The sequence below is a fragment of the Oryctolagus cuniculus genome, chromosome 18, assembly GCF_051225735.1.
Source record: "Oryctolagus cuniculus isolate XC-2025 breed Fujian yellow rabbit chromosome 18, ASM5122573v1, whole genome shotgun sequence".
In the NCBI taxonomy this organism is placed as follows: Eukaryota; Metazoa; Chordata; class Mammalia; order Lagomorpha; family Leporidae; genus Oryctolagus; species Oryctolagus cuniculus.
The window spans coordinates 59,432,493-59,460,148 of NC_142884.1; the positions used below are offsets into that span (position 1 = coordinate 59,432,493).

General features: G+C 54.4%; 1 protein-coding gene across 2 annotated transcripts in view; it reads left to right on the forward strand.

Annotated features, from left to right (window-relative positions):
• Window positions 1-23,335, forward strand: part of CDH5 (cadherin 5) — a 35,504-nt gene extending 12,169 nt beyond the window's left edge. For both annotated transcript variants that reach the window (XM_051846860.3, XM_089320180.1), the window contains 10 exons: window positions 4,093-4,381; window positions 5,676-5,792; window positions 6,662-6,826; window positions 7,786-7,973; window positions 9,096-9,346; window positions 14,274-14,416; window positions 15,862-15,986; window positions 16,355-16,463; window positions 18,394-18,639; window positions 21,367-23,335. In XM_051846860.3, coding sequence (XP_051702820.1) covers window positions 4,093-4,381; window positions 5,676-5,792; window positions 6,662-6,826; window positions 7,786-7,973; window positions 9,096-9,346; window positions 14,274-14,416; window positions 15,862-15,986; window positions 16,355-16,463; window positions 18,394-18,639; window positions 21,367-21,881 — 2,148 coding nt within the window. In that variant the 3' untranslated portion in view covers window positions 21,882-23,335. The remainder of the gene's footprint in view (window positions 1-4,092; window positions 4,382-5,675; window positions 5,793-6,661; window positions 6,827-7,785; window positions 7,974-9,095; window positions 9,347-14,273; window positions 14,417-15,861; window positions 15,987-16,354; window positions 16,464-18,393; window positions 18,640-21,366) is intronic.
• Window positions 23,336-27,656: the final 4,321 nt, after the last annotated feature.

Below are 27,656 nucleotides of genomic sequence, written 5' to 3' on the forward strand. Positions count from 1 at the left end.
TGGGATCAGCGTGCCCTGAGTCAGCCTCGAAGAGAATGGCTGACCCCAAGGACAATCTGCAGCTGAGTCAGAGGAAAGCAGGGGCCACCGCCCTCAGGGGACCTGCCCAGGGATTACGGGCAGCGCGGAGAGCGTCAGGCGTGCGTCATCTGCCAGCAGACAGCGTGGGGCCAGGGGACAGAGGAGCCACAGGCAGTCCCCAGTCTGGGAAGAGATCAGGGTGCCTGGGAGAGGCAAGGATGGGGCTGCCAGGATCATCTCTGGGTTCCCAAGGCCGTGAGCCGCCCTGCTTATCAAGCCCAGAGTCTAGAGCCTTCTATGACCCACAGAGGCAGAGGGACAATGGGAGCCGGCACTGCACAGCCTTCTGAGTCCCCAAATGTGGCTCGGCCTCACTTACAGCAGGGACAACTCGCGTCCAAACACAGTGACCTTGGAGAAGGAGGAGGCACCAAAATCCACAGCTGCCCCAGCAGAGGGGCCTCCTGCCAAACCGCTGACCCATGCTCCTCACCATGGCCAAGATCAATCCAAAACCATGGCAATCTGGGAAACGCCATAGCCAAGAGGTGCCCAGAGAGACATGATGACTAAACAGGATCCTGGAATGTTAGGTAAAAATTAAAGGACCCTGCATGACTGTGGGCCTGAATCATAATGTATCAATACTGACCCATTTGGAATTCCAACGCACCAGCAAGCACGTGGAGAAGCCAATACCCAGGGCCAGGGCAGCGGCGATGTGGGAACGCTGCGTGAGCACTGACCCAAAACTGTTCCTACACACTGAGACTAAGGACAATTGCAGGGAAGGAACACGACACTACAGCACGTAGGAAATCAGAAGCCGAACTCCAAAGAAACAGACAAAAGCTGACCTAACTCCCCTTCACCATCTCTGTCCTGGAGGTGCCAATGCACACCCCTCTACCTCACCCCCCAAGCCTTGCCCAGAGCTGAGCCTGAAAGTTGGTATCTAAGCAAGTTACACAGGGCCCCGGCTGCCCCTTCCTGAGGCCCCGTGTTCCCGCAGGTTACAGAGCTGGGATGCTGCTCCTTGCCTCCTGGCCGGCTGTTCATCAGAGGTCCCGGCCACATCCTCCTGGGCCACAGCCCCCTGCACACCACTGTCCTGCTCCAGGGCGTCTCCCACTGCTGGGCTGCTGCCTGCCTCCGGCCCCTCCTCCCTCCTCCGGCCCCCCAGAGGGGAGGGTCCTCCAGAGGGGAGGGTCCGCATTTCCTGTCTCCTCTCCCTCACCTTCCAGACTCTTCTCTTTGTTTTTATTCATTTTATCTGAAAGGCAGAACGACAGAAGCAGACACGGCCAGACAGGGAGCTTCCATCCGCTGGCTTGCTCTCCCAAAGCCCAGGAGCCCAGAGTCCACTCCAGAGCTCCACCGCGGGTGGCAGGAGCCAAGTGCTTGAGCTGCTGCCGCTGGCTCTCGGGGCACAGATTAGCAGGAAGCTCAGCTCTGAGGCTTCAGACCTGGGCCCGAGGGCCAGAACGAGGTCTGTGTGAGCTCCAGGCCACAGCAGAGGGCCTGGCGCCTTGTGGGTATCTGGTTTATATTCTTCTAATTGAATTGCAGTTTTTGGACAGTCTACCTTTCTATGAGCCTGCACTGTGTGGGCATAAAGTACTAGTATCTTATTTTCCTGATATCCTATGCTTATTGGATTCTCTCTTCTTTTCTTAAAAGATTTATTGATTTATTTGAAAGCAGAGTTACAGAAAGGCAGAGGAAGAGAGGGAGAGAGAGGTCTTCCATCTACTGGTTCACTCCTCTAATGGCTGTAGTAGCCAAAGCTGAGCCCATCCAAAGCTAGAAGCCAGGAGCTTCTTATAGGTCTCCATCATGAGTGCAGGGACCCAAGGACTTGGACCATCTTCCTCTGCTTTCCCAGGCTCATTAGCAGGGAGCTGGATGAAAGTGGAACAGCTGGGACTTGAACCAGTGCCCATATGGGATGCTGGCACTGCAGGTGGCAGCTTTACCCACAATGCCACAGTGCCGGCCCCTCTATTTTTTTTTTAAGATTTAATTGAAAGTCAGAGTTACAAAGAGAGAATAAGACATAGAAAAGGAAAGAGAGAGAGAGAGAGAGAGGGAGGGATGGAGAGAGAGAGAGAGAGAGAGAGAGAGAGAGAGAGGTCTTCTATCACTGGTTCATTCCCCAAATGGCCGCAATGGCCAGGGCTGGACCAGGCTGAAGTCAGGAGTCAGGAGCTTCTTCTGGGTAGCAGGGACCAAAGCACTTGGACCATCTTCTGCCACTTTCCCAGGCCATAGCTGAGAGCTGGATCAGAAGTGGAGCAGCCAGGACACAAACCAGCACCCATATGGGATGCTGGCATCGCAGGCGGTGGCTTATAGCAAAGAAAATCAGTTTGGTGGCCTAGCAAGGATGGGAAATGTGGAGTTACACAAAGCTCTTCACTGGTTCTTTGTGCTGGGGTGGACATTGCAAGCCCCCAAGAAGAGAACATTGTGGTATCACTCCAAACCGGAGTTGACAGGGACCCATGGCGTGCTGATGACTGTTTGACAACTGGCTCTCCAGGGAATGAGGTCCCGATGTGTGGCATCTGCCAGTTCCCATGGTGTAAATATTCTCGCCGTGTCTGATTTCAAGCTGCCAACATCAAGTTCCTGAAGACACAGCTGGGAGAGACGGGCAGGAACACATCCTAATGTGGCATTTATTTAGTGTCTGCATCATACAGACCTGGGAGGTGTGCACGAGCCCAACAACACAGTGAAACAACTGGGAAGCGATGGATGCGGAGTATCTGTCATCCTTGTCTTTAACATAATTGCTTGATGGTGACTTTGTATCATTTAATATTTAATGTTGGTTGTGTTTAACAACCAATGCACAAACACGTCTGGAAATCTGAGTTGGCTCCCTCTCCAAAACCAAGCTGATGCAAGCCAGCTCCAGCCCGCCGTGTCGGGGGCCCCGTTGTGCGGGGAACAGGAACTGAGGCCAGTCTGTCCAGGAACTCCTTTCCGGAAGTGCGGCTTTACTCCTTTGGGCAACTCAACATCGGAAGCGGTATTGCCTCCTTTTTCAGAGGAGATGACTACAAGGCAAAGAGTTAAGACCTTCTACGGGGCCAAAATACCCTTGGCCTTCCAATGGTACCGAGTGTGTTCTTCCACTCAGATGAAAGTGGGCTGCAGGCAGCATTCTAGGCACACTGGGCCACGCCCATGTGGAGGTTGCAGCGACCTGGCTGAGAACAATGCAGGGCTGACCAGCCAAGGGTTCTTGTTAGAATCTCAGTGTGTGAGGTGGGCCCCTGGCCCAGTGGTTAAGATGACAGGCCACCCACGCCGCACATCTGGGCACCTGGGTTCAATACTCAGCTCTGGCTCTGACTCCAGCTTCCTGCCGGTGCAGACCGCGGGAGGCAGATAGTGGTTTCCTGCCACACATGTGGGAGACCTGGGTTGGGTTCCTGGTGGGCCTTAGGGAGTGAACCTGCAGATGGGAGGATATGTATTTGCATTCTCTCTCTTTCTCTCTTCCTCTCTCTCTCTGCCTCTAAAATAAATACACAAATGACTCAAATCTCTTTTTAAATATTTTACTTATTTATTTGAAAGTCAGAGTTACAGAGAGAGAGGGAGAGATCATCCATCGCTGGTTCACTCCCCAGATGACCACAACAGCCAGGTCTGGACCAGGTCAAAGCCAGGAGCCAGGATCTTCATCTGGGTCTCCTACATGGGTGGCAGGGGCCCAAGGACTTGGACTATCTTCCTCTGCTTTTCCAGGTCATCAGTAGGGAGCTGGATCAGAAGTGAAGCAGCCGGAACTCAAACTGGTGTCCATATGGGATGCCGGCATCGCAGACAGCAGCTCTGCCCACTATGCCACAATGCCAGCCCCTCAAATCTTTAAAAAACAATCTCACTGTCACATATGGGATCTCTGGCCAGCACCACACGTGTACATGCACACGCAAACAGACATGCCTCTGTCCATGCACACACATGCACACGCACACTCGTGTGCACACACACTCACACATGCATGCAGCCATTCCTGCCCATTCTCAGCTCACGTTACCTCTTCCTCCCTAGATCAAGTCGAGCGTGAACCGCAAGAACGCCAAGTACCTGCTCAAGGGAGACTCTGTCGGCAAGGTCTTCCAGGTCAACGCAGACACAGGGGACGTGTATGCCTTCGAGAGGCTGGACCGGGAGAAGATCTCAGAGTACCACCTTGTTGCCCTCATCGTGGACAAGGACACCAACAGGAACCTGGAGTCTCCGTCCAGCTTCACCATTAAAGTCCACGACGTGAATGACAACTGGCCTGTATTCACGCACAGGCTGTTCAACGCGTCCGTGCCCGAGATGTCATCTGTGGGTACGTGTCTCCCATCCCCCGCTGCCTGCAGGGACTCACTGCAACCACTCCACTGCCTAGGCTCGGGGTTCGGTGAGTTCAGGGCTACAGTTGTAATGCCTCTGTTGTCACCTTATGTACGTTGAAAGAAACCCTGATTCCTCTGACCAAGCCCCAGACTGAACTCAGACTGAGCCCTGACCCTAGTCATAGACTGATCCCTGATCCTAATCATGGACTGAGCCCCATCCCTAGTCATGGACAGAGCCCTGACCCTAGTCATAGACTGATCCTTGATCCTAATCATAGATGGAGAGCCCTATCCCTAATATGGAGTGAACCCTGATCCTCATCATGGACTGAGCCTTGACACTAATCATGGATTGAGCCCTGACCCTAGTCATAGACTGATCCCTGATCCCAATCATGGACTGAGCCCCATCCCTAGTCATGGACTGAGCCCTGATCCTCATCACAGACTGAGCCTTGACACTGATCATGGACTGAGCACTGACCCTAGTCATACACTGATCCTTAATCTTAGTCACAGACTGATCCTTGATCCTAATGACTAAGTAAGCCCTGGCCATCAGGGAGACACACACATCCTCTTACCTCATTATTCTTTGGAACAAACTCCATCGACTGTCCCCGACTCTCAGGGCTGGCACCTCAATAGCACAGCCCTTGCACATGAAGAATGCCAGGCTCTGCCAGCAAAGCGACAAGAGTGACCTCGGGGGGCCGTGAGGGAGCAGGGGAGGGGGACAGAGCCCTGGTGCCGCCACATCACCAGCAGGTTCCAGCTCCTTCCTCAGCCCTCCCCCAGCCTCCAGGGGTGCTATAAAACAGCTCCCTGCCCCACCCCCACCTGCACAGTCCAGGATCCGCAGCCAGGGCCCTGGGACCAGGGCTGCTTTATGTGTGAGGACACTGGCGGCGTTCAAGGCATGAGAAATGTGACACCACCTCTTTGGGGGCATTCCCATTCCCTGTTCCCACCCTTCCAGGGAGAGAAACAGCCCATAACTCGCCTTGGTGTCTCCCCCCTCCTCATTGGTGTCTCCCCCCTCCTCATTGGTGTCTCCCCCCCCCATCCCCCATCCCCCGCCGTAGCAGCACGACACACCTGCTCTCCTTGCCCCCTCAGGGTTGACCTGGCTGGACCCCACAGGGCCAGCACTTTGCTGCCATGCAGGAGCCTCAGTCTTTTCCCTCTAGGGACGCGGAGGAGATGGGCACGGGAGACAGCCCGAGTGCCATCTGCCCTCCCCTGAGAACGGGGTGCAGCAGCTGTAGGATCCTCTCTCTGCAGGGACCTCGGTCACGCGTGTGACAGCAGTGGATGCGGATGATCCCACCGTGGCAGACCACACCTCTGTCATGTACCAGATCCTGAAGGGGGATGAGAACTTTGCCATCGCCAATTCCGGTCGGTGTGATTGACCCTCCTGGGAAGGCGCCAGCATGGAGGGCAGGGGAGGTGGATACACCAGGGGGGCAGGTGCCGAGGGAAGCCCAGTCTGCCAGGCTCCACCAAGCATGGCACCATCCTGTCCCGTGGAGGTGCGGTGTCGGTGTGAAGACGAGGCGGCTGGCCAGGGGACAAGGAAGCAGACAGGTGCCCAAGGCGAGCGCTCGGGGCCAGAGCTCGAAAGCAGAATCTAGTTAGCCAAGGATGAGCAAGCAGCAGCAGAGGAGGCTGGTTAGCAGCTCTGGGCACAGGTTCAGACGGATCTGGTTTCCAAACCCAGCTCCGTTACACTTTCCCTCCAGAGACCTTGGATAAGTCAACTCACTTCTGCAGACCTCAGCTCCCTTACCTGGAAAATGGGAATGCTTTAGGCATCTTGCATGTCAGCAGTGAAATTTGAATTAGAATTATATCATGTATATAGAGAAAATGTGCATGACTTTAACAAAAAACTGTAAGGACTGAATCTCGGTAGCCAGACCTATTGGCCAAGCTGGGAGGATTGACTTCGGTACAAATAAGTAGCAGAGACACCACCACTGCCCAATGTAGCACCGAGGCAGACATCACTAATTCATCCCAGCACTCTCACGCTGGGCCTGGCTGAGGCCTTAGAATCTCTCCCAGCACAATGCCCCAGGTGTCCGTGGCCTGTGTTGGCCCATGCTGTGGCCTCACGGGGCAGAGCAGGGAGGCAGTGGGTTAGGCTCATGATTCTCATCCCTGGAACTAAGAGTTAACCCAGACTCTCTCTGGGTCGGCTGCAGGCGTCAATATTTCCCAAAAGCCCCCCAGGTGACACAGCTGTTGCTTGGACACTGTTGCAGGAATTATTTTCACAACAAATAAAAACTTGGATCGAGAGACGCAGGCCAGGTACGAGATCGTGGTGGAGGCACGAGATGCCCAGGGCCTCCGGGGCGAGTCTGGAACGGCCACCGTGCTGATCACTCTGCAGGATGTCAACGACAACTTCCCCATCTTCACGCAGAGTGAGCCTCTCCCCCCAGGGCCCCGGGAGGGTGGAGGACTTGGGAGCCCTGGGGAAGGTGACCCCGAGACCTATACCTCTCCCTCCACCACGAGGTGGGTCTCTTTGCTGCTTCCATCCCTATTCCACATTCCCAAGGCATCCAGCTGCCCTTGGCCCTGGTCTCCTCCCACAGGTGAGAGCCAGATCCCATGGGCTCAGGAAAACCCAGGCCCTGAGACTGGGGGCCCACAAGCCAGTGGGTGGCAAAGTATAGCAAAGTGACAGCCAGAGCCAGGGCTGGGCCCTGACCCCATCCTCAGACTGCTGTTCCCCCAGAAGTGTCTAGCAAGAGCTTTTCCCATGGTGGGGTGGGGTGGGAGAGAGAATCAGACGGCTCTGTTCGCCTCTAGTGCTGATGTCATAACTCAGAGGCTCAGCCACCACAAAAATAGGCAGGTTCTCTTGGCATGGCCTTGCTGGGTATCGTGTAAACTCCAGAAGTCAGCACTTGTCTGTCTTGGTAACTGTTAAGTCCCCTAGCACAGTGCCTGCCATACAGAATAGCTACATGTTAGATGGATAGGAGGAAGAAGGCGGGGGGGGGAGGGATATGAGTGACTTGATGATGGATGGATGGATGGATGGATGGATGGATGGATGGATGAACAGGTGGATGGCTGGCTGGATGGATGAATGAATGGGTGGATGGATGTATGGATGAATGGATGGATGGATGGATGAACGGGTGGATGGGTGGATGGATGGATGAATGGGTGGATAAATGGGTGGATGGATGGACAGTTAGAGAAAACCCCCTTTGCCTTGAGACCCATAATCCCAGGGATATTATTATTATCACGACTACCATTATTTTATCACACCCAACTCCTATACCAAAATACACTAGCACCACATAAGGGGCAGTTGCCTTGTCTATCTCGTTAACCTACTGCCCTTGCGGGCTCCTATTTGCATCAGCCAAGTACACATTTACTGTACCTGAAGACATCCGTGTGGGCAGCCCCGTGGGCTCGCTGTCTGTGGAGGACCCAGATGAGCCTCAGAACCGGATGACGAAGTACAGCATCGTGCAGGGCGAGTACAGGGACACCTTCACCATCGAGACGGACCCCACCCGCAATGAGGGCATCATCAAGCCCATGAAGGTTTGTAGGTCTCCATCAATGGCGTCGGGGCTCCCAGCATCCACAGGACCTGCCCAGGGCTGCTCACAGCTGGTCATGTGCGTGGAGACTGTGACCCAGGACCTTAGGCTGGGTTACTCAGAAGCAGGCCCAGAGGCAAAGATTTGGGTATAAGTCATTTATCTGGGAGATGATTCCAGGAGGCCCCAGGAGCAAGGACAGGGGAAGAGAAGGAAGTGAACGCTGGGCTCTGAGCAGCGACAAAGCTGGCACCCAATCCCACAGGGGACAACTGGGGACAGTGAGGAACACACCTGAGTGGCAGCAGCTGAGGGTGAGGGAGCCGAGATGTTTGTGCACTAGCTCCTGCAGCGTGTACTGAAGAGGGGCGGGCACTAGCTCTCCATGTCCCAGCCAGTAAATGCTGCTGGCACATAAAGAAATGGCAAGTGCCTGGGGATAGAGGCGGGCACGGACAGCGCTGGGAGAGACCCTGTTAGCATAAGCATGCCTCAGAGTGGCCGTAAAGGCCGGGGGGTGCTGGGCCTGGCCCCTTCTCTGGCCCAGCCCCATTCTGGGGTCTGGAGACACCCAGGGGAGGCAGGCACAGCCCTGAGAGTCACTAAAGCTCTCAGCAGGAGGGAAGGCAGATGCATAACCAAAGTGTGGCCAGGCGGGGAGCAGTCACTGGTATAGGGAGGGCCTCTGAGATTGCTTCTGATTCCCTCCAATTGGCTTCTTGAGGGGTGAGCAGGAGCCTGTGAGATGGGCAGAGCTGGCAAGGCATCCTGGACAAAAGCAGGAAGAAAAGGCAAGTCCTGTGGACGGAGCCGCCCTCTGTGATTCCCTAGAGCTCAGGACCGGGGCTGGTGTGCTGAGTGTCCTCAGTGCCTGGAACAGGGCCAGGTGGACAGCCAGGGTTGGGGGTGTGGCCAGAGGCTGCTGAGATAAAAGAGGGGGTAGGTGAAGACAGATGCAGGCCAAGCCACTGTCTTGATGACCTTGGAAATATCATTTGTGGAGGCCCCAGGCTGCTCCCTGGAGCATGGGTGTTGTCCCAGCCCTACCCCGCAGGGTTGCTGGGAAGATCTTGTGTCACGGCCTGCTCCCAGCAGGTGCTCCCCATCCTGTTCCTTCCCGCAGCCCCTGGACTATGAACTCATCCAGCAGTACATCTTCACCATCGAGGCCACAGACCCCACCATCAACCTCCGCTATCTGAGCGGCATCTCCGGCAGGAACAAGGCCCGCGTCATCATCAACGTCACGGACGTGGATGAGCCCCCCGTCTTCCAGCAGCACTTCTACCACTTCCTGCTGCAGGAGAACCTGAAGAAACCTCTGGTCGGCTCGGTACTGGCCTCAGATCCCGACGAGGCCCGGCGCAGCATCGGGTAAGGGGGTAGTTGGTGGGTGTGCTGGTGATAATGATGGTGATGATGGTGGTGGTGCTGGTGTTGGTAATTATGATGGTGATGGTGTTGATAGTGAGGATGGTGATGATGGTGATGGCAATGATGATGGTGATGGTGATGGCGATAGTCATGGTGTTAGTGAGGAGGAGGAGGATGGTGGTGGTTATGGTGATAGTGATGGTGATGATAGTGATGATGGTGATGGTGATGGTGATGGTGGTGATAATAGGGTGATGGTGATGATGATAGTGATGGTGGTGATGATAGTGATGGTGGTGATGATAGTGATGGCGGTGATGATAGTGATGGTGCTGGTGTTGGTGACAATGGTGGTGATGGTGGTGATGATGCTGTTGATAGTGATGGTGATGTTGATAATGATGGTGGTGGTGATAGTGATGTTGATGATGATAATGATGGTAATGGTGATGATGGTGATGACGATGATGATAGTGATGGTGATACCATCCCAGAGTTGGTGCTCTTACAGCTGCTGGGCTGACATCAGGACCCACCAGAGGGAAACTGGCTTCTCCCAGCACTCACAGGGAAAGTGGCAGAGGCAGGACGAAGAGCCCATGCCCTCCCACTAACCCCCTCGGCCTGCTGGGCTCTTACGGTGCTTGGTCCCTGCCATCTTAAGATGCCTGTTACTGCTCCACTTTGAAAGCTCTGTGTTTGGACCAATAATCCCACAGTCAAGACAGGAGCCAATCAGCTAACATACCTGAAACCCCTTCACTAAGAATGTATCCAATGTGGGTCTTCCCCAAACCACGAACCACAACCCTGCACAGCGAAACACAAAGTTCTAGAACGCAAGCCCTGCTAACCACTCCCCAGGCACTCAAGGTGCTGCCTTAAGGTGGTGCTCTCCCGTCCTTCTTCACGACCACAGGAACGTAGAAATGCCGTACGCTGAATTTATCCTTGCTGCTGTTGGTTGGTTGGTCGGTTGGTTGGTTGGTTGGTTTGAGGTGTTTGGTTGTTTCCAGTTTCAGTTTCACACCCATGCATCAGCACTTGGCAACTTAGTCCAGTTTCAGTTGCTGTCACTGAACACCACTGATTGAGTCATTTATAAAGAATTGAGGTCTTGTTAGCGCATGGTTCTGGAAGCTTAAAAGGCAAAGAGCATGGCGCCAGCACCTGGTTGGCATCTTGGGAGGGTCTTTGTGCTGTGTGATAAGGTGGCCAGGGCAATGCACGGTGAGTGACTCATGCCAGCACACAGGCCCTGTCCTCATGACCCCAACTAATCCTAATCACCTCCCTAAAGCCCCACCTCCAGATTACGTTAACTACGGTTTACGACACCACATGCTGGACACATGCAAACCATAGTACTGGCTCCTCTCTCTCGAGTCCACTCCTCTCCTCCAACACAAAAGGTACAGTTTTATCTCACTCTTGTAGTGCTACAGGCTATGAATCCCATCCAACCTTATTATTTTCCAGATGAGTAGCCATTTGTGCCAAGATTTGTTTATTAACTAAGTCATCATCTTCCTGCCTTTGTTATATACGAAGTTCTTGTAAATACCTGGTGTATTTCCGAATTACCTATTCTGTCCATTGTTCTGTGGCATTCTGTTTTATTCTAGCAGTTTTATAGTAAATTTTAGTATGTATAAGACAAGTCTCTCCCTCTCTTTGCTTTTCATTTTATGTAATTTTTATCTATTCTCAAACATCATTTCTTTTGTATGAATTTTTAAATTCTTTTTTTTTTTTTGACAGGCAAAGATAGACAGTGAGAGAGAGAGACAGAGAGAGTTATAGACAGTGGGAGAGAGACAGAGAGAAAGGTCTTCCTTCCATTGGTTCACTCCCCTATTGGCCACCTCGGCCGGCGCTCTGCGCCGATCCAAAGCCGGGAGCCGGGTGCTACCTCCCGGTCTCCCATGCGGGTGCAGGGACCCAAGCACTTGGGCCATCCTCCACTGTCCTCCCGGGCCATAGCAGAGAGCTGGACAGCAAGAGGAGCAACCAGGACTAGTACCCAGTGCCCCAACTGGGACTAGAATCCGGGGTGCTGGCGCTGCAGGCGGAGAATTAGCCTTGTGAGCCACGGTGCAGGCCACATTATTTCTTTTGTACAAATTTTAAAATTCTTTTACCCAGTGGTGGGTGGGTGTTTGGTGTAGCCACTTGGGTGCCCACATCCTGTATCACAGTGCCTGAGCTCACATCCAGGCTCTGGTTCAAGTCCAAAGCCTGGGTTCAAGTGCAGGCTCTGCTCCTAATTCCAGCTTCCTGCTAATGCAGACCATGGGAGGCAGTGGTGATGGCCCCAGCAGTTGGGACCTTGTTACTCGCATGGGAGCCCTGGATTGAGTTCTCAGCTCCTGGCTTCAGTCTGGCTCAGCCTGAGTATTTGCAGCTGTTTGGGAAGCAGACCAGTGGATGAGAAATCTGTCTGTCTGTCTCTCTGGTCTCTCTGCCTTTCAAACAAGTGCAATACATGAATAAAAAGTTTTTAAGAACAAAAAAATTTTCTCAGTTTTATTTTTTTTAAAGAGTTCTAATGAGAACCGTGTTTATGAACCACCTTTGGAGGAGCTCCGTTTCTAGGTCTCTTTATTAAAGGCAAATGGGCCCCTCTCACGTGGGGATTATTTTCATTGCCATGCTATTCTAAATAGTGTGTAAAGATGATTCTTGTTTCTTCTTTGACCCAAGGACTTATTTGAAAATTTACTCAGTCTTTTTCAGTTACAAACGGTGGGGATTTCTTGGCTTTGCTTTTTTAGCTTGCTCTGTGAAGAAATACACTTGCCTTTGTGTCCACTTTTTCCCTTGAATATCTTACGCTTTTACTTTATGCATCGTAATGTTTATATTCAGCTAGCAAAGGTTTATAACTGTTGGACCCTCATTACGGTTTGCTACCTTGAGCCGGACACAATTATCCAGTTTGCTCTGCTTCAACGTTCGGCGCTCAGCTGCACGCTGCCTGCTGTTGGGTTTGCCAGTCCTGTGTTCCTGTTATTCATGTGTGCCTGATATAAAGTTTCCAACCTGTACTTTTAACTTTTCTAGGTCATTGGCATGAACTTGTCTCTTGAAAACAGAACGTACATGGCTTTGTTTTTTCATCTAAACTGGGCTGCTTTGTATTTCACCTGCTTTACATTTTTCATCATAAATGATACCTTTGATCTTACTCCTTTTATCTTGTACATTTCCCACTGCTCAAATTTAATGATGTTTTCCCTCCCCCCCGCTTTGCTATCTTTTTTAAAAATTTTTTTCTCCTAGATATCTGTATGAACTATATCCATTTTTACATCTATCAATAAGGTTTATTTCTACCTGTAAAATTTCTGTGTTTTCCTGGACCTATATTTTCCATATAAAACCTATCACACACACACACACACACACACCCCCCACTGCTTTCCCACGATTGGTAAAGGAATCCCTGACTCCACTCCCTACCTCCCATGCCATGTTTTCACTTTACCCTGAGACGTTTCTTGGCTAGATGGAGTGAATTCTCAAAGGTGACTTTCCAGGACCTGTTGCTGCAGGCAGTACCCTTCCTGAGCCCTCGCAGGTGGACAGCTGGCTTAGTTCTCCGCCCTCGTATGTGAGGGCACTCAGAGGTGTTCACGCACACCGCAGCGCACAGGCACCTCCCTGCCAAACCGCCAGCACCATGTGCTCACTCTGTGCGCAGTCTGAGGCAAAGTCGGTTTCTCCTGTTTCATAAGGAATTTTTTTTCCCTGCCTGGATTCTTTCCAGTTTCTTCATATAGCCTTGATATGCCTAATTATTTTCCTTTTCTAAAAATAAAAAAAAATAGCTTGCTAACAGTGATATCTTTTAACCTGTACACTCAAGCTGTCTTCAGGTCAGGAAAGTTTTCCTTCATTACATTTGTATTTCTTCTGTTCTCTTTTTTCTGAAATTTTCTTCAGTAATAGCATAGATATTATATATAACATACGTTTCACATTTTTCATCTCTACATAACTTTTTTTTTGACAGGCAGAGTGGACAGTGAGAGAGAGAGAGAGACAGAGAGAAAGCTCTTCCTTTGCCGTTGATTCACCCTCCAATGGCTGCCACGGCAGGCGCACCGCGCTGATCCGAAGGCAGGAGCCAGGTGCTTCTCCTGGTCTCCCATGCTGGTGCAGGGCCCAAGCACCTGGGCCATCCCCTACTGCACTCCCTGGCCACAGCAGAGAGCTGGCCTGGAAGAGGGGCAACCGGGACAGAATCCGGCACCCCGACTGGGACTAGAACCTGGTGTGCCGGCCCCGCAAGGCGGAGGATTAGCCTAGTGAGCCGCGGTGCCGGCCTCTACATAACTTTTTTAAAAATTTTTATTTACTTTGTTTGAAGGGCAGAGTTACGGTGGAGTGAAAGAGAGAGAGAGAGAAATAGAGAGAGATCTTCCATCCACAGATTCACTTCTCAAATGGCCACAATAGCTAGGGCTGGGCTGGGCCAATGCCAGGAGCCCGGAGCTTCTTCCAGGTCTCTCCCGTAGGTACAAGACCCCAAGGACATGGGCCATCTTCCACTACTTTCCCAGATGCATCAGCAGGGAGCTGGACGTGAACAGGCGCCCATGTAGGATGCTAATGTCACAAGCGGTAGTGCCACAACACCAGCCCCCCCCCCATTTATTACTCAGAAAAGCCAAGCCCCGCTGGGGTGCAGCTGTTACAAGGTCCCCTGTACAGCTTTGAAAGGGCCACTGCTGGAGTCTCAGATTCCCCCTTCAAGCCTGTGACAACATTACCAAGACCTACGACCTCGCCTTGCTCCCCCGAGGCCCTGTGCGCTGGCGTGTGGGTCTGCTCTGTGCAGGGGAGGAGCCAGCCAGGGGCTCCAAGGAGTTGGTACTCAGCAGAGAATGGTGACAAGCCACAAAACTCTCTCTCCCCCGGGCAGATACTCCATCCGCAGGACTAGTGACAAGGGCCAGTTCTTCCGCATCACCAAACAGGGGAACATTTACAACGAGAAAGAACTGGACAGAGAAACCTACCCCTGGTATAACCTGACTGTGGAGGCCAAAGAACTGGATTCTCGGGGTAAGTGACTGTCTGCATCGGGCCCTGGGCTCTGTTCCTTGGCCTCCGGCCTCCCAACACTGCCATCGCCTGGGGTTTGCGGTCTCTAGAGGGGCGCTGAGCACCAGCTGGAGCACCGCTCCGCTGCGGTGCAGTGGAGTTTCCGCGTCCAAGTGTGGCACCTGCGTCCCCTGGGACCTTGTTGGAGGTGCAGAATCTCAGGCCCCACTGCCCCCAGCTGGATCAGAACCTCACCGCTCTCTGCGAGGAGAGTCACCTCGGCCCCTCCTAGCCAGAGAGCTGCTCCAGCTCCTCCTCCCTGCACGAGGCCAAGGATGTGCATTTAACCCCATGGTGCTCCTGCTGCTGTGTGGTTGGGAACTGCTGCTTTGAGGGATGCTTATGCTCGGCGAATGCCCTGAGCTCACCATCAGGAGCGGCTTCTGACTCTGCGACTGCGCAGGTCTCCGGACGTTGTGTAGCTTTTGACAGCGAGAAGGCGAGTGCCCGGGTTTCACATCCTCTGACTATGCGAGCAAATCCCCACCAGCCTCCAGCAGAGAGATTATTTTTTTAAAGACTCTGTTTATTTAGTGGAGAGGTAGAGTTACAGACAGTGAGCAAGAGAGACAGAGAGAGAGGTCTTTCGTCCGTTGGTTCACTCCCCAAATGGCTGCAACAGCCGGAGCTGAGCCGATATGAAGCCAGGAGCCAGGAGCCTCTTTCTGGTCTCCCATGCAGGTGCAGGGGCCCAAGCACCTGGGCCATCTTCCACTGCTTTCCCAGGCCACAGCAGAGGGCTGGATCGGAAGAGGAGCAGCCAGGACTAGAACCAGTGCCCATATGGGATGCCGGCACCTCAGGTGGAGAATTAACCTACTGCGCCACAGGGCCGGCCCCAGCAGAGAGATTAATGTTCCCACTGCACCCTGGGTCCCATGGGGGTAAATTTGTATCTAATAATTAAATAAATAATATTTAATAATTAAATAATAATTACATGATTGGTATTAAACAGTCACCTTATCTTAATAAATTACATTTCTTTGCTTAGATTATTAATTAAATTGATTAATAAAATAAATTAATGAGTATTCATTGAATTAAAGCCCTTGAAAATGCACATAAGTTGTTCACCTTTTTGAGTCTTACAACCAATATGAGGTTACCTCCAAAAGTTCATAGAAGAAGGAAGTAAAAGATAAATTTGTTTGGTATGAGCAATGTTTGAAATTCATGCAGTTTTTCCTCAGATACATTTTTCATGGGCTTTTTTGAAGACCCTGGTAGGAAGATTTACCCCCTCCTCTTCCTCACCCCTTTCCTTCCTGCAGACACAGTCCTCGCCTCTCTTCCAGGGGGCCACAGCCCCTCTTCCCCACCAAAGGGCCGCCCCACACCTTCCACCCCCGAGAGCCAGCACCAGGCGAGCCCTGCCTGGTGGTGATGAGTCCTTTCTCCTGCAGGGAACCCCACGGGCAAAGAATCCATTGTGCAGGTCCACATCGAAGTTCTGGATGAGAATGACAACGCCCCAGAGTTCGCCCAGCCCTATGAGCCCAAAGTGTGTGAGAATGCAGCCCCCGGGAAGGTGAGTCTGGCTCAGCGGGAGAGTGAGGCAGCACCCCCCCCACCCCGGGGAGGGGGCAGGCTGGGGGGCAGAAGTCCCACCCACCACCAGCTGGAGCTGCCTGTGTGCACAGCAACTCTAAGGAAAGGTAACGTTAACTCCATTGTACAGATGGAGAAACCGTGGCTCGGACAGCATTCTGCAGAATAGATTAGCGAGGGGAGCATGGGAGGCAGGCAGAAATGCTCCTAGAAGCTCTATGGAGACTAGTTAGGTTAGCGCCGCAGGGGAGAGGCAGCCATGGTCAGGTGCAGGTGCAAAGTCACTGTTGCTGAACCCCAGGCCACCCCGCCACCACCACTGACCGTGCCCCGTCTCCCACACTCCAGCTGGTGGTGCAGATCTCTGCGATCGACAAGGACACAACGCCACAAAATGTGAAGTTCAAATTCGCCCTGGGCACTGAAGACAGCAACTTCACCCTCACGGACAACCATGGTGAGCATCACAGCCGTCAGGCGGTTCGGCGCAGGGCTGGGGGGAGGCACCCGGGCCAAGGACCAGCCCGAACCACGGGGCTGTTCAAGTTTCAGGGTATTTTGCACAGTGCTGCCACATGCACTGTACCACTGGTTCGCTTAATACACAACAGCCACCCTGGCCAAACCGAGTCCACGTGACCGGCCACTCTCCTGTGAGGCGCTCAGGTTGGTGGGCAATGCAGACAGGCAGCTGGGCTCACAAAGCATCCAGAGATCCTGTCCACCACAGGGTCTCTGTGCCTCGGCCACATCGCAGCTGCTCATGAGACGAACTTCAAGTCCCTTCCAGAGACAACACTGGCAATGGGAAATCATAAACCCAAGGAGGCAGGGAACTTCCTCTCAGTCCGGCGGCAATAGCTACCAACTGACCGCCAGGGGGCCCCCGAACAGGATCGGGTCTGCCAATCACAGCACATCACAGCGATAGGCTCCGCCAATCACAAAATCCTTCAATATCAGTAGCAGCCAATCAGAGTTTCTGATAAACACGTGCTTACTAGAGAGATGACGCCGAGTTAATTGAATGGCAGGCTTCCATAGCCTCTCAGAAAAAATAGAATGCTCCTTGGGTCAAATTAGAGCGACACCCCACCCCGCCCCAAACCTGGGAAGATCCCCGTCTGTCCCTAACTGGCAGGACTGTGGGTGACGGGGCCTGGGGTTGAAGCAGCCCAGGCGACATTTGAGGAGGGTGGGGAGTAGGATCCTGAGAGTGTGGGGCAGGTCCAGGGCAGCCGCTGATGTCCTGCAGAATGAGGCAGCCATGATGTGAGGACAGCTGGTGACAGTCACTCAGCATTCAGCCGTCTGTAGTAGTGGCAATGTGGCAAAATTACCTGTCGCCCTGTCTTAGTGTCTACCTCACGTGCATGGGGGCGTAGGGTGGAGGGGATTTGTGTGACCCCAGAGATGCCCCAGTGCCACCAGGAGGGGAATCCGTTGGTCTCAGACTTGCTTATGCCCTGTAAGTCGCAATCTCTCATTTCTCCCTTAGTGCGTCCGTTGCATGTTGCTTACTTTCTATGTTCACGGACTTAAGTGCAGTGTAATCATGAATGATAAAAAGCAGTTGGCTTTCATTCGAAACCTGAAAGATGGCCTCCTTGGCTTCTGGCTGGCTTCCTGCGGATGCTGATTCTGCATGGCTGGGTAGATCCTGCAGCTGGAGGCGGGGGGGGTCCCTGAACCCTCCTCTGACCGTCACAACCTCCAGGAACCTACAAAAGGCGCCTTATCTGTGCCCTATGCCCAGAGCCACTAAATCAGAAGTGGTGGGGGGCTGCGGGGGGGGGGGTAGGGTTTCTAAATATCAGTGTTCACAAGCTCCCTGGAGTCACATGGGCAGGAAACAGAGACTGAGCGGAGCCCGGAGCCCAAGCACATCCCAGTTCCAGGCGGCCCGGGAGACCCGCGGTTACACCTGTGACTTCCTGCAGTGCCCCCGGGGGCACGTGCGCTGCTTTTCCACTTGTAATCCTCCTCCAAAATGCGTGATTCCCAAAGACCAGAAGCTGCCTTAGACGTTTTACAACTTTACTTTTCTCGATTGCTTGTCAAAGTCTGAAAGAACACAGAAATGAATTGAGCCAAAAGAGAAAGGCCCCTGTTCTTGGTGTAGGGAAAGGGGTGGGCATAGCCATGGCCCACAGGAAGGAGTTTGCTTTCTGAGTCATTCCTCCAGGTTGGAGTAACACAGCTGTCCCAAAAACATCAATGGCTGAGTCATGAGGCAGGGGGTGTAGCGGGCAGAGAAGTGGCCCAGGCAGCACGTGGGCTGGCGGAAGCAAGGAAGGTTTCCTGGAGGAGGCAGGCTCCACTGTCTGCGTGATGGAAGGCACAGGCGTTCCCGGCAGAGCCTGACCCTGCAGCTTTGGTGTTTCCAGATAACACAGCCAACATCACGGTCAAGTACGGGCAGTTTGATCGGGAGCGAGCCAAGGTCCACTTCCTGCCGGTGATCATCTCTGACAACGGGAGGCCGAGCCTCACGGGCACCAGCACTCTGGCCGTGGTTGTGTGCAAGTGCAGCGAGCACGGCGAGTTCACGTTCTGCGAGGAGGCAGCTGCGCACGCGGGCGTCAGCATCCAGGCGCTCGTGGCCATCTTCCTCTGCATCCTCACCATCACAGGTCAGCACTGGGGCGGGGTGGGGCGGGGACATGGGAAGGGCCTCACAGACCCAACCCTGCCGCCAGCCCAGGCCTCAAAGGGTCAGAGTCAGAGATGGGAGCTCGGGCAACCCGTGTGCCCCGGGCTGGCAAGGGCAAGGTGGGGAGGAGGGGTGACCGGCCCCCTGCAGACCACCAGCACTTGACCTTCACTCTCGCCGCATCCCTGGTGAGCTCTGACTGCCCGCCAGGCCCTGCTCCTGGCACGTGTCTCCATAAAACCCATTTTTGAAACTACATACAAGGACCCAGTTTTAAAACTTCTCACTTAGGCAGCCTCCAGGGATTTTTTTTATTACTTTTTAAAAAATTTCCTTTGATGGGGCCAGCACAGTGGCATAGCGGGTAAAGCTGCCGCCTGCAGTGCTGGCATCCCATATGGGCGCCGGTTCGAATCCCGGCTGCTCCTCTTCTGATCCAGCTCCCTGCTATGGCCTGGGAAAGCAGTAGAAGAAGTCCTTGGGCCCCTGCACCCACGTGGGAGACCTGGAGGAAGCTCCTGGCTCCTGGCTTCAGATTGGTGCAGCTCCAGCAGTTGCGGCCATCTGGGCAGTGAGCCAGCGAATGGAAGACCTCTCTCTCTCTCTCTCCCTCTCTCTCTCTCTGTCTCTCTCTCTCTCTGTCTGTCTCTCTCTCTCTGCCTCTGCCTCTCTGTAACTCTGCCTTTCAAATCTTTTTTTAAGATTTATTTATTTACTTGAAAGGCAAAGTTTCAGATCTTTTTTTTAAGATTGATTTATTTATTTATTTATTTGACAGGCAGAGTTACAGAGAGGCAGAGGCAGAGAGAGAGACAAAGAGGTCTTCTATCTGCTGGTTCACTCCCCAGATGGCTGTGTCTGGGGCAGGCCAAAGCCAGGAGCCAGGAGTTGCTTCTGGGTCTCCCATATGGGTGACAGGGACCCAAGCACTTGGGCACCTTCTGCTGCTTTCCCAGGCACATTAGCAGGGAGCTGGATTAGAAGTGGAACAGCTAGGACACAAACTGGCACTCATATTGGATGTCAGCATTGCAGGATGTAATTTATCCACTATGCCACAGCACCAGCCCCGGGCTTCCACTCTTATAACCTAATCAATCAAACTGCTTCCCATAGGCCACAGACTCTAAACTCCATAAGTGGATTCAGTATCCACCCTCAAGTGGGTGTTTAGCCAAGTGGTTTAGCCTGGTGCCACATGGGAGTACTTGGGTTCAATACCTGGCTCCGGGCCGGCACCGCGGCTCACTAGGCTAATCCTCTGCCTAGCGGCGCCGGCACACCGGGTTCTAGTCCCGGTCGGGGTGCCGGATTCTGTCCCGGTTGCCCCTCTTCCAGGCTAGCTCTGCTGTGGCCAAGGAGTGCAGTGGAGGATGGCCCAAGTGCTTGGGCCCTGCACCCCATGGGAGACCAGGATAAGTACCTGGCTCCTGCCATTGGATCAGCGCGGTGTGCCGGCCACAGCGCGCCGGCCATGGCGGCCATTGGAGGGTGAACCAACGGCAAAGGAAGACCTTTCTCTCTGTCTCTCTCTCTCACTGTCCACTCTGCCTGTCAAAAAAAAAAAAAAAAAAAAAAAAAAAAAAACCTGGCTCCGGCTCCGGCTCCGGCTCAGGATTCCAGCTTCCTGCTAATGCAGCCCCGGCAGATGGCGGGGAACGCATAACTAATCCACAAGGAAGGCCTGGGTTGAGTTCCCAGTTCTGGGTTCAGCATGGCCCGGCCCCAGCCACTACACGCATTTAAAGGGTTCACCAAAGGAAAGGAGTTTTCTTACCCCACCGCCTCATTAACACTTTTTTAGAGATTTTTTTTTTTTTTTTAAGTTTTCCTTCTCTTAGTACCACTGACTAGGACTTTGGGGTCTGCCCTCTGCGCGAGTTCAGGAGCCGGATACTTCAGCCAGAGCCTCCCTCTCTGGGGCAAACGCGCCAGTAACCACAAGGGCAGCAGTGGTCCCGCCCACACAGAGCCACGTGGCAGCAGTGGCCCTTCCCACCCCACAGGCCGGGAGAGTGAGCCTGAGACCAGGGTCTCCCTGAGCACGCCGGCTTTACTTCCCCAGGCAACGGCTTGTTAAGTGACTGAGGGCTGGGGGGGGGGGGGGGAGGCTGGGCCTCATTTTAGAAGCTGTCCACACTACAGGTCCATGTCTACACCACAGCCAGACCATGAGACTCCCTGTTTCTATTAGCTAAACTGGAGCTGAACTCCATAGAAGGATCATAACCTCTCCTTGAGCGAGATGACTCAAGAATGAGCCCAAGAGTGCCAAGCATGTATACAGCTGGTGCTTAAGAGAATAGATGCTACTGCAGCAAGGGGCTCCGTGGCTACCAGCACCACCGTTTTCCGTTATTACCATCCTAGTTAGCAAAGTGATGGCGCCCCAAGTTCCTAGTCCATCCCTTTCCCCATTTCTGCCGCAACCTCTGGCTTCCTGGTCTTTGGGACACGGCCTGGGAGGATCCGCCTCAGTGGTCAGAGCAGGGAAGAAAAGGGCGCAGCACAGGGAAGTGGGGCTGAGACCGAGAAGGAGATGAACTTGATGAAGGCTCCCCACCCCCGCCAGCGAGGACGATAGCCAGCCAGGACCACGGGTCCGCCACGGGGGAGGGCGCGGGCGTGGGCGCGGCGTCCCTGCGGCCCAGGAGCGGCCGGGAGCCGCGGGCTGACTCTGCCTGTCGCCCCCACTGGCTGCCCGCAGTGATCACCCTGCTCATCTTCTTGCGGAGGCGGCTGCGCAACCAGGCGCGCGCCCACGGCAAGAGCGTGCCCGAGATCCACGAGCAGCTGGTCACCTACGACGAGGAGGGCGGCGGCGAGATGGACACCACCAGCTACGACGTGTCGGTGCTCAACTCTGTGCGGCGCGGCGAGGCCAAGGCCCCGCGGTCGGCTCTGGATGCGCGGCCCTCCCTGTACGCGCAGGTGCAGAAGCCGCCGCGGCACCTGCCCGGGGCGCAGGGCCCGCCGGGGGAGATGGCGGCCATGATCGAGGTGAAGAAGGACGAGGCGGACCAGGACGGCGGCGGGCCCCCGTACGACACGTTGCACATCTACGGCTACGAGGGCTCCGAGTCCATCGCCGAGTCCCTCAGCTCCCTGGGCACCCACTCGTCGGACTCCGACGTCGACTACGATTTCCTCAATGACTGGGGGCCCAGGTTCAAGATGCTGGCCGAGCTGTACTCAGACCCCCGGGAGGAGCTGTTGTATTAGGGGGCCCCAAACCCGCTACAGCCCTGGCGCACGGTGGACACCAGGCTCGGAGCCCAATGAGGCGGGGGGCCTCACTCTCCAACCTGGCACCCCTTTCCCCGTGGGCCTCAGAGACCTGACCACCCTCCTAAATGCTGGGAAATCCATTCTTCTGTCCTGTCGGGGCTGGGACAGCCACATGCCCCTGGCACCCCCGGAACATAGAGGCAAACATGCCCTAGCTCTTCGAAGAGCAAAGCAGCCTGTATTCAGCGGGGGTGGGAGGGTGGGGGGAGGGGAACTTCCTGTCGGGGCCCTGAACGCTTCTGAGGTCCTGGCCCCTGTCTGCCTGGAGGCAGGGGGCTGGACAGCATGACCCTGGGGGTGAGACACTGCAGTTGTCCTTCACACTAACCCCCAGCCCTCCCAACTCCCTCCTACCCCCTTTGCTAAGCTCCGCCCCAGGCCTGTCAAGGGGCCCCTGGCAGCTCGTGACCCTGGGTCCCAATGCGACCTCAGTGACCAGCCGCTCCAGAACTGCTGTACTGAGCGTTGACCTGTTCAGCCAAATTCAGGAAAAACCGCTGGTTGAACTTGAAGCAACTGTGAATTCATCCCGGAGGGACGGGGAGACCACATGTGACAGAGCACAGCGCGAGGACCACCTCCGCACCCGCCCTGTCGGAGAGGGCCTGGAGAAGCTGAGACCCCGACTGCACGCTCATCTACCCCCCTCCAGCTCTGCCGTGGGGCGCGGCTGTGTTTGGAGCAGAGGCCTCTCCCCATCTCTGCCGCTGGCCATGCATTGCACTCTGCACCGCTTCTCTCCCCCTCTTCGCCTTCTCTCTGCACTTAGAGGCGCTCACCACTAGTCCTGAGCACACTGGCCAACGCCCACCCCTAAATGTGACTGCGTGACAGAGCCGCGCCATTTGCCTTCGCGTCTCGTGGTCGCCACATCTCAGGGAACCGACCCGCATGCACTCCCTTGCAGGAGGCAAGGCCCTGCCCTAGCTCCGTGGCACCTGGGTGTCCCCGGTGTGCACGCAGGTAGGGGACATCCCCCCTGCAAGCCTGACTTGGAGAAGCGACAGAAAGCGCCAGAGAGGGGCAGGAACAGCCGCTACTCCTGCTCAGCCCACTTCACGGACTGGGGGTCCTATCCTGGCCCAGGGCATTGTAGATAACACTGACTTGTTTTTAACCAATAACGTCTTTATCATTTTTTTTTACTAATAATACTTACACATTTCTAGCTCTCACAAACCTATAGAGTTTTTGCATCACAAGGTTGTTATTTAGGTTAGCAATTCAGGTTTTGTTTTAGTTGGATAAAGGTTTAGTTCCTATAACCTGTTACTTCCTAACATAGAGGTTGCCCTATAGGATATTGACTCTATATATTGGCAACACTGGTGCATGAGACGTACTGTATTTTTTATACCTAAATAAATAAAAATCTGGGGATTCTGCCAGTTCCAGAGCTGAAGGAGCTCGTATGAAACACACACGCACACATGCATGCACGTGAACCTACGCATGTATATGAACACACACCACCGCCGCTGCCACATCATCACAGGGACCCAGAGGGCAGGGGGTTTGCAGTCACCACAGAAAGGGGGGTTGGAGCAGAGAAAAACTGGGGCCACTGGCCTCCTCCCCACTGGAGCCTTCACCCAGCCCCCTATGTGTCCCAGCATTCCAGGCTATGCAGCAGACAGGACCGCTGGGACCTGAGGCTGCAACGCCATTCGCCTGCGGCCACAAAGAACCAAGATTTTCCCTGAACACATGCGCAGCCCAACACACGTCAGGGGGCTCCACGCAGTGCGTGGGAAAATGGAATCCAAAGACAACGCAAAATCTCCGTGGATGTTTGAAGCCCCTGTGTATGCACTGACATCTAGATTCCTAGGGCCGAAGCCCTCCTCGGTGGCCGGCTCATTCTCCAGCTCTTCCTGTTCATGTTTTGGGCCAGCTTCTCGTTTGCCCCAGGTGTTCTCGCTGGCCCACTGCCATGTTAAACAATGGCCACTGATTGTTCGCAATAGATGTCCCCAAGGAAAAGGCTGTTTGCAGCCAGAGAGCTCCAAACAGCCTTGCAAGTGGGGTCTACCCGGGAACCATCGGACGGGTCACACGATGGCGGCCGGCTGGGAACCTGGCTTTGGAGAAGCGCTGACCCTGCCCTCTCCCTCCCAGGGGCTGCCATGCTGCTGCTCTTCACCGTGGTTGTGGCACTGCTGGGCTGCAAGGCTCCCACAGGGCTGCGGGTGGAGGACTAGACCAGGACAAGTCAAAGTGTCACCAAGCTCACTGTTATTACCAAAGCTCAGTTATGTTCGTTGACCAGACGGCTGCACGGTTTGGGCTAATTTTGAAACCCCAAAATGGAAAAGCTGGCTTTTGGCCATTTTTGCTGGTACCCTCGTTGTGTCCGTGCGAGATGAGTTCCCGAGGCGTCCCTGCTGACGTCACCTCCTCAGGCTGGTGACTGAACTCAGCTTGCCCACCTGTCCAAAGTTCCCGTTCCCCAGACAGTTGCCCAACGCCCGGAGCCCACGAGATCTGTCCACTGTGTCCCTCTCCAAGAAGCTCTGTGGGGCCCAAGCCACCTCCAGATGAGACAGTCCCTGTCCCTCCCACCCTCGGGTGGGGCATGGCTCCGAGCTCTGAGCTCCACCTGGCCTCTCTGGCTCCTGTGCACCCCAAGATGGAGGAGTGATGGCGTGGTCCTCATGACAGCCAAGGGCCTGCCTCTAGTCTGGAAACTCCAGTGGACACCCGGGTGGGACACAAAGCCAGGGGTCCCTGGAATCTGACTACGCTCTGCATGACTGCTCCCGCCACGTGGGCAAGAGAGAGGCTGGGAGCCCTCCCCCTCCCCCAGCCCAAACCCTGCAGACCAGCACGATCTCCCTGATCTCACAGACGCCCGAAGTGAGATCCAGAAACGGGCCACGCGGAGCTGCAGGGGCTGCTGCGCACCTGTCGGGTGTCGAGAGGCTGCGCACGGAAGTGCCACTGCCTCCCGCTGCGCTGCTGGGACAGAAACGAGCACCAGGGGGCGCGCGGTGTCCACAAATGCCCGGTCGGGGCCGTGGGGCCGGGCCAGGGACGCGCGCCACCTCATCCTCGTGCCCTGGGGGTCCTGCACCTTGACACAGCACCTGGATCACAACCCGCCTAGGTTCCCGCTCCACTCCCCTTTCGCACCAGGTTCTGATGCGAGGGGGAGGACCAGATCCCGGTTCCCGCCCTCCGAGAGACGTGGCTCCAGCGGCCCCTGCAGGCCGGGGACTCCCTGGTGCGGTGGGGATTGCTTATGAGGGCCACGGTGCATCCTACCGCCCCTCTCTGCGCCGGAGGACCGGGCCCCAGGGTCCACCTCCCACTCTGCCCCTGCTCCCGCCAACCCAGCTCTGGAGGCCCGTGGGCAGACGCAGATCTGCCTGCCTTCGCGCCCTGTGCCAGGTGCCTCCCACATCCAGAATCCTTGAAGGTAAGGCTTGCGTCTCCAGGTGGCGAGCTGTGTCTCTGATCCCCACATCCGGGACTCCCGCTGACCGGCCAGCCCCCTAGATGGGAAACAGCAGAAAGGTCCAGCCGCAAGAGAGCTGTGTGGTCATGGCGGGCAGCCGTGGAGGTCACGTGTGACAGGTGGTCTTGAGCTGAATTCAAGGCTGAGCAAAAAGGAGACCCCAATCTGTTGTTTACCATCAGATACCAATTTTTTCCTAGATCGCCGTCTCCAGGTTATGGGCTTACAATTTTTCTATATTCTGTGTTTTCCATGTTTTCTATAATCAGAAAGCACCATTTTTACAGTAAGAAATGTTACTTTAATGTTAATTTGAGAACTCTTTTTTTCACTTTCTCGTAACTGAATAACAGTGATTTTCTAGACAAAATCCATCCCCAAATACTATTGAATATTGAAAGCTTTTATTAAAAAAAAAAAGCCTTGAGTTCCCTATTAAGGAAACAGAAACTTTTTTAAATTGGCTAAATCATTTTTGAAGTCATTGCTCTTGAACCCAGCAGAACCGTTGTGGGAGGGTCCATTGGCTTCACTGTTTTCTCCTAAAGCGTTTCTTTGAACACGGTCTGTGGGGTTCTTTCTCCATGAGAACAACCGCCATTCGTGGGGTGAGAGGGACACATAGCAGCAACCCATCTCTGCTACTGGGCCGGGCTCCACGGGTGGCAAACAGCCTGGCTTGCACCGGACTTTCCTGGTTTTAGCTTCAAAATCCTGTGTCTCGGAAAACCCCTGTGGCCCGGCTAGTCGGCAATCATGGGTGTGACTCAGCAATCATGGGTGTGACTCAGCACTTTGCATCTGCAGGCAGAGGCAGGTCTGTTGGCCTGTGTGGGCACCAGTGCTTCATCTGTATTTAAAATAGGGTGATGTTATAAAGCCTACTCCCAGAGTGTGTGTGAAATTTAAAGGCAAGCTATCTTGAAAAGAACAGAACCGAATCTGGCACGTAGTAATGACCAGTATTTACAGGAAGGAAGGAGGGCGGGGCCACTGCCTGAGATGCAGGCACCCCACGCGAGAGCCCTGGTTAGAGACCCAGCTACTCCACTTCCTTTGCAGCCTCCTGCTTATGAGCCTGGGAAGGCAGTGAATGAAGGCCCCAGGGCTTGGGCCCCTGCCACCCACGTGAGAGACCTGGATGAAGCTCCTGCCTCCTGGCTTCGGCTGGCCCAGACCTAGCTGTTGCAGCCATTTGGGGAGAGAACCAGCAGGTGGAAGACCTCTGCCTCTCCCTCTGACTCTCTGCCTTTCAAACAAATCTTTTCAAAAACTGAAGGAGGGAGACAGGCGAGGAAAAAGGATACAAATCTTTCTATGTTTTATTTAAGGAAGTTTAGACTTTGACTACGATCACGTTCTACGTCATGAAGGACGGACGATGAGTCAAGTGCTGAGATGTTCCCAGCACAAGTACACAAGAGTGCACTACAGCCTCCTTGCACTTTGGCTTTAATTTACACGAAGAGAAACGTTGTAAGCGATTTGTGAAAGTGACAGTTCCTGCTTCTTCTCCTCCAGTCAAACCCCACCTCATCACCACCCATGAGTCTCAGTGCCTATGCGCTCCAGGGACGAAAGCACACACTCAGACAACAGGATTTTATTTCTTGCAGTTCTGGAGGCTGGGACATCTGAAATCAAGGCACTGGCATCCAGAGAGGAACTTTTTGCCCGTGGCAGAAGGCGGGAGTAAAAAAGGGGGCCTAGACTGGTGCCCCCAGCCCTTTTACAAGGACTTAGTCACCACCCAAAGGGCCCTGCCTTAGGGTCACCACACTGGAGATCACGTTCCTAGCATTCAGGCTAGAGCACCATCCCTCCCTGTCTCCCCAAGGCTTGTGTCTATACGCACTCAGAGCGATTTGCATCTCCCTCTCCTGACTTTGAGAGCCCTAGGCAGGCCCAAGCCGGCTCACCTCAGTGACCCTGTGCCCAGCCCAGTGCAAATGGACGATGAACAAATGAAGGCGTGAGAGCGTGGGGGAGTTTTCCAAGTTGCCGCAGGTTCTCTCCACACCAGACCTCTGCACCTCCTGTTCCTCCTACCTGGAACATCAGTCCCCTCCGTGTTTGTCTACCTAATTCTTCTGAACCCTTTAACATCACCTGTCCTGTCCACTACAGATCCCTGCCACAAGGAAGTCACTCCCCCTCCCTGGTTCCCACAAATGCAACGCCTCCTCCCAGCTGAGTCCTTGTCCCATGGCACTGAGACCCTCTCCAGACTGTCCCCTCTGTGGGTGCCCTGG